At 41.5% G+C, this 6,980-nt stretch overlaps 1 protein-coding gene across 2 annotated transcripts; it reads left to right on the forward strand.

Moving 5' to 3' along the window:
• Window positions 1-531: 531 nt before the first annotated feature.
• On the forward strand, window positions 532-6,980 carry LOC18022267. 2 transcript variants are annotated; one of them, XM_006405148.2, is made up of 10 exons: window positions 532-1,876; window positions 2,069-2,533; window positions 2,627-2,928; window positions 3,089-3,805; window positions 3,907-4,185; window positions 4,303-4,464; window positions 4,550-5,488; window positions 5,592-5,807; window positions 5,978-6,238; window positions 6,338-6,980. In XM_006405148.2, the coding sequence occupies exons 1-10, from the start codon at window positions 532-534 to the stop codon at window positions 6,674-6,676; spliced, it is 5,025 nt and encodes a 1,674-aa protein (XP_006405211.1). In that variant the 3' UTR covers window positions 6,677-6,980. The 2 variants fall into 2 exon arrangements, with proteins under 2 accessions (XP_006405211.1, XP_024013890.1); XM_024158122.1 differs by having other exon boundaries at window positions 5,981-6,238.

Here is a 6,980-nt window from a genome sequence, read left to right on the forward strand (position 1 = left end):
TGGAATATCGTTTAAAATTTTGCATTGGAAATATAAAACGACACTCTTTGTGAAACAAAAATAAAATCTTAAAACGATACTCTTTGTAAAACGGAGGGAGTAGCATTTTAAAAGTCCATTGGCATTACGGTTACAACTATTTTTTTATATGCATTATTTATATATTAAAAAACATTCGAGGTCTTTGAGAAATTAAACAAAAGCAAGGGAGAGAAAAAAAAAGGAAAAAAATGTAACAAAAGCAATTTGGACAGCAATAATCAAATTCAAGGTTCAAAAAAATAAATAATCAAATTCGATTTTATTTACAAAAATGAAACAAAAGTAATTTGGACTTAGATCAAAAAAAAAAAAAAGTAATTTGGACATGGGGAGGAGCGCATGTTAGCTAGCATGGCGCACGTTAGATCCTGTGTTTGCCCTCTCTCTAGTCTCTAGCAAAAAAAAATTGATCAACCTAGATAAAATACACAGAGGGCTGTGAGAGAAAAAAAAAAAGGAAGAAGAAATTGAAGAAAAACCGCCATAGAAATGATGAAGCAGAGCTCATCGGAGGCAGTGTCGTCGTCATCATCAGCCGCCGACCTATCCCATCCGTCCGTTTCTTCATCTTCCTCGTCGGAGAAGCCTCTCTCCTCGTCATCGATTTCCCCGGCGGAAGACCTTCAGGTCGGATCGTCTAGAGACGGGAGCGGAGGTGCGCAGGAGATCGTAGCCGTCGATCGTCCGGGAGATTACACAGCCATGTGCCGATGGACGGTGGAGAACTTCACACGTGTCAAAGCCAAGGCACTGTGGAGCAAGTACTTCGATGTAGGAGGCTACGATTGCCGTCTCTTGGTTTACCCTAGAGGTGACTCTCAGGCTCTTCCTGGTTACATCAGCATCTACCTTCAGATCATGGACCCTCGTGGCACGAATTCGTCTCGTTGGGATTGTTTCGCTAGCTACCGTCTCTCAATCGTCAACCATGTAGACGATTCCCTTACAGTCCACAAGGATTCTTGGCATAGGTTCTCTAGTAAGAAGAAATCACACGGGTGGTGCGATTTTACACTTAGCTCGAGTGTTTTGGATCCAAAGATGGGTTTTTTGTTCAACAATGATTCCTTGCTTATTACTGCTGATATCTTGATTCTCAATGAGTCTGTTAGCTTTAGCCGTGATTGTAACAATGACTCGCAGTCTTTGTACAAAGAAAACTCCATCGCTGGACCAATGCCGGATGTGTTGAGTGGGAAGTTCACTTGGAAAGTAAATAACTTTAGCTTGTTTAAGGAAATGATTAAGACGCAGAAGATTATGAGCCCTGTTTTCCCTGCTGGGGAGTGTAATTTGAGGATTAGTGTGTACCAGAGCGTGGTTAACTCGCATGAATACATATCTATGTGTTTGGAGAGTAAAGAGACAGAGAAGACTGCGGTTTCCGACAGGAGCTGCTGGTGTTTGTTTAGGATGTCGGCTTTGAATCAGAAGCCTGGTTGCACTCACATGCATAGAGATTCGTATGGGAGGTTTGCTGCTGATAATAAGAGCGGTGATAACACGAGCTTGGGCTGGAACGATTACATGAAGATGTCTGACTTTGTGAACCCGGAAGCAGGTTTTTTACTTGATGACACGGCTGTCTTTAGCACGTCGTTTCATGTTATCAAAGAGTTCAGTAGCTTTACTAAGAATGGAGGGTTGATTGGGGGAAGGAATGGGAGTGGAGCTAGGAAATCAGATGCACACATGGGAAAATTCACTTGGAGGATTGAAAATTTCACAAGGTTAAAAGATCTTCTGAAGAAGAGGAAGATAACAGGTCTTTGCATCAAAAGTAAAAGGTTTCAAATTGGGAACAGGGATTGTCGACTTATTGTTTATCCCCGAGGTATGTAAGTGTACTAGATTTTTCATCGTGTCTACAGTGGAATTGTAATATATTCACTACATTTTATGCTATCTCATAGAACCTGTAATCTCGGTTTGAAAATTCTGTCTTTCCTACTTTGTTGAGCTGTTTGATTGCTGTATTTGTAGAGCTCAATGTCTGATCTGATGGTCTTACTCTTAATGGCCTCAGGGCAGTCCCAGCCACCATGCCATCTTTCAGTATTTCTTGAAGTGACAGATTCACGAAGCTCTAGTGATTGGAGCTGTTTTGTTAGCCACCGACTATCAGTTGTGAACCAGAGATTGGAGGAGAAGTCGGTGACAAAGGAATCTCAGAATCGGTACTCGAAAGCTGCAAAGGATTGGGGTTGGCGTGAATTTGTAACACTTACTAGTTTGTTTGATCAGGACTCTGGTTTTCTTGTTCAAGACACTGTTGTATTCTCCGCTGAGGTTCTTATTTTGAAAGAGACATCTATAACGAAAGACTACCTGGAGGCGGAATCAGCTAATTCAGCTTCACAGATTGATAACAGCGTGAAAAGAAGTTCATTTACATGGAAAGTGGAGAATTTCCTGGCCTTCAAGGAAATAATGGAAACACGAAAGATTTTTAGCAAATTCTTTCAGGCTGGTGGATGTGAACTCCGGATTGGTGAGTGGTTGATTTTTTTTTTCCTCATCTTCTAGCTTCGATTATTGAAATTTATGAATTCCAATTGGTTCATGTGTGCCATGTATAATGCAGGTGTATACGAGTCCTTTGACACCATATGCATATATTTAGAGAGTGATCAATCTGCGGGTTCAGATTTGGACAACAATTTCTGGGTGAAGTACAAGATGGGTATCCTGAACCAAAAGAATACAGCCAAAAGTGTGTGGAAGGAGTCATCTATATGTACCAAGACATGGAATAATTCCGTCCTACAGTTTATGAAGGTGTCTGACATGTTGGAGGCAGATGCTGGGTTTCTTGTGCGTGACACTGTTGTTTTTGTGTGTGAAATATTGGATTGTTGTCCTTGGTTTGAGTTCTCAGACTTAGAGGTTAGTTTATGCTCCATTCATTCTTTAAACAATATCAATACGAGTTCTTTCTTCTGGATTTATCTTGGTGGAGCTCCTTTCTTTCGTGGACACTTGGAGACCTGATCGTGTTATTTAATCTTACATTTTGGATTCTTTATTTTGTCCATTATTTTGCCAGGTCTTAGCCTCAGATGATGACCAAGATGCCTTAACAACTGATCCTGATGAAATTATTGATTCTGACGAAAGTGAGGGGATAAGCGGAGACGAGGAAGACACATTCCGAGATTTTCTTTCGCAAGCTGGATTCCATCTCACATTTGGGGAGAATCATTCACAACCACAAGTTACTCTTCGAGAGAAGCTTCTTATGGATGCGGGTGCAATTGCTGGATTTCTTACTGGATTGCGTGTTTATCTTGACGATCCTACTAAAGTAAAGCGTTTACTTCTTCCGACTAAAATATCTTGTAATGATAGAAGCAAGCTAACAAAGAATGATGAATCTTCACCCAGCCTGATGAATTTGCTGATGGGTGTTAAAGTTCTACAGCAGGCAATTATTGATTTACTTCTAGATATAATGGTTGAGTGTTGCCAACCTTCGGAGGAAGGCTCTCATTCTGAGCCTTCTTTATTGGACCCAAAGACGGATGGCTGCGTGGCTGCAACTTCATTGGAGTCAACTAGGGAAAATGGAGCAGCAGAACCTTCACAACATCTTGTTGACGAGAGATTTAAATCTGATACTGATGCTACTACTCTCAGTACCTCAGCTGTACAAAGCTCTGAGGTGAATGGGATCGATATGCTTGACAAAGCCCTTGCAATAGAGCCTATTTCTCCTCCTGAAACATATGCTGGGCAGTCTTCTGATGCTTCAGTCCAATCAAAGGTTGGGTTTTCATACTGCTGAAAAAGCTATCTAGACGCTTTTTTCTTTTTCTTTTTTGCTTTATTCTTTTACTGACCATCTGTAAAAATTTTGGTCTTCAGACAAAATGGCCAGAACAGTCTGAGGAGCTATTGGGACTGATTGTTAACTCACTTAAAACCCTTGATTCGGCTGTTCCACAAGGTTGTCCAGAGCCTAGACGACGACCACACTCTGCTCAAAAGATTGCTCTTGTTTTAGACAGAGCGCCCAAACATTTGCAACCAGATTTAGTTAGTCTGGTTCCCAAATTGGTTGAGCATTCGGAGCACCCACTGGCTGCTTATGCACTTATGGAACGGCTTCAAAAGCCTGAAGCTGAACCAGCATTGCGTGAACCAGTAAGTAGTCTTTGTATAGCATTTCCTTCTCCAGTTATACCCATTTTCTTGTGTGTTCGAGGCATAGAGTGCCTGAGAAAGTGTATGTCCACCATCTGACGTTTTCCTGTCGCACAGGTGTACAATGCTCTTAGCCAGTTGGAATGTGACAGGGAAGTGTGGGAGCACATTCTTCTTCAGTCATTTGAGCTTCTGAGTGACTCAAATGAGGAGAATCTTGTGGCGGCCATTCATTTCATATTTAAAACTGCCTCCCATGGTCAACACCTACCTGAAGCTGTAAGAATTCTGTCTCAGTTTTGTTTCTTTGTTGCAGTTAAATATTTTCCTAATCTTGACCAACCTTAAAATACTTCTTATACAGGTAAGGTCAGTCCGTGAGCGGCTTAAAAGTCTGGGTGCTGATGTGCCTGTTTGTGTCCTTGAATATTTGAGTAAAACTGTACACAGTTGGGCTAATATTGCCGAAATGATACTCAGGGACATCAATTGTGATGACAGTCTAGGTGGCAATTTTGCGACATTACCCTGCGGGCCTTTTCTGATTGTTGAAAATGAGAGTGCCTCCGAAATGGCGGATTTGAGGGATGAGCATGAATTCTATGCAAATAGACAATTTTTTGATGTCTACATTCTGCTGGAAATGTTGTCCATACCCTGCCTTGCTGTGGAGGCATCTCTAACATTTGAAAAAGCTGTTGCTCGTGGAGCCATTGTCGCTCAGTCTGTAGCCATGGTCCTTGAAAAAAGACGTATTCAGGGCACAAATCTGAGTGCTACTAGTGGGGACGCTTCTTTTAGAAATCAAGATCCTGTATTGGAGGGAGAAGCCAGTGAGCAACCAGCCGCTGAAGGAATTGAGTTCAAGACAATCCTTAATCTTGCCGAGACATTAGCTCATTCTAGAGATCCTCACGTGAGGGCATTCATGAAAATGCTATACACAATACTATTCAAATGGTTTCCAGATCAGCCCTTTAGGGTTCAAATACTGAAGAGACTTGTAGATAAATTCATCACCCCTACGAGTAGCAGCCAGGATTTAGACTTAGAGTTGGACATTCTTGCCAATCTGATTTTTCAAGAGCAAGAGGTTGCAAGACAGGTTTTAGCAATGCTGAAAAAGGTTGTGGAACGTGCAAATATTGACAAGGCCGCTCTGTGGCACCAACTGCGCGCAAACAAGGAAGAGCTTGTCCGGGTCAAAGAAGAAAAGAAGACAGAGATTCAAGCTATGACAAAGGAGAAATCTGGCATCACACAAAAGTTAAGTGAATCTGAGGCTGCAAACACCCGTCTCAAGGTAAGTGATTACTTCATTTTGTCTGCTGCGAGAGTGACGATGCTGAACGCTTTTGGTGTTCTGTGTTCATACCGCGTACTAATACTGTAATATCAAATGGCAGTCTGAAATGAAAGCTGAGATGGACCGCTTTGCTCGGGAAAAGAAAGATCTGGTTGAACAGTTTCGGGACGTGGAGAGTCAGCTGGAGTGGATCCGATCAGAACGTCAAGATGAGATAGCTAAGCTCTCATCTGAGAAGAAAACTCTTCTGGATCGCCTTCACGAGGCAGAGACTCAACTTGCTTTGCTGAAAACCCGAAAGCGTGATGAACTTAAGGTACGGTCATGAAACAAGATATGGAGCATATGCTTGCAGGACTTGAAAAATGATCGGATCTTTATATTACAGCCATTCTTCCTTGTCTCTTTCACTCTATTATATTTGTTCAAGTCTCCAAATTGTATTGTTCACTTAACAAGATGCTGTTTACTTTGTGAATAATACAGAAGGTAGGGAAAGAGAAAACTGCACTAAACGAGAAGCTAAAGGTTACAGAGGCAGCCCGGAAAAGATTTGAAGACGAGCTGAAACGGTATGCCACAGAGAATGTAACTCGGGAAGAAGTCCGCAAGTCACTTGAGGATGAAATCAGGCGACTGACACAAACAGTAGGGCAAACAAAAGAAGAGAAACGAGAGAAAGAAGATCAGGTTGCTCGGTGTGAAGCTTATATTGATGGAATGGAATCTAAACTCCAAGCTTGCCAGGTTTGATAGAGACGAAAAAACAGATTTCGTTTTGTTCTTAATTTGTTTTTCTTTGTTTAGAGCTTATTAAACTCCTCCTATGTTTGTTTATTTCAACAGCAATACATCCACACGTTAGAATCCTCACTCCGAGAAGAGATTTCAAGACATGCGCCTCTGTATGGTGCTAATTTAGAGTCTCTATCGATGAAGGAACTGGACACAATAGCTCGGATCCATGAGGAAGGTCTAAGACAGATACATGCACTTCAACAACGTAAGGGGAATGGTTTACCACATGGTCTCCCTCACGGTCACACACTTTACCCAACTACACCACCTCAGCTTCCTCCAATGCCGATCGGTTTGCCTCCTCAGATTCTTCCTAATGGTTCAGGGGTTCACTCAAACGGACATGTCAACGGTTCAATCAGGCCTTGGTTTAGCCACCACACCTGAAAACAATACAACTTTTTTTTCATAGGAAGACTACAACAACAGAATGTCCTCTTTGAGTTTGTTTTTAAGAGGTAAATCAATCGATCAACACCATCAGTGTTTTAATTTTCCATATATATTTATTTTGGTCTGAGATTTTCGGGGAGCTTTTTTCGGCTGCTAGAACCATTGGGGGTGGGATCAAAGTAGAAGATAAAAAAAAAGAAAAGAGGGATACAGATGCACAAATTTGTTTGTGAAAGAAAAATATTGTAAAAGCTGTTATGCCAATGGAACTAACAGTTGCAAGAATGATTTATGCTTC

Source organism: Eutrema salsugineum, unplaced genomic scaffold, assembly GCF_000478725.1.
Source record: "Eutrema salsugineum unplaced genomic scaffold, Eutsalg1_0 scaffold_15, whole genome shotgun sequence".
Classification (NCBI taxonomy): domain Eukaryota; kingdom Viridiplantae; phylum Streptophyta; class Magnoliopsida; order Brassicales; family Brassicaceae; genus Eutrema; species Eutrema salsugineum.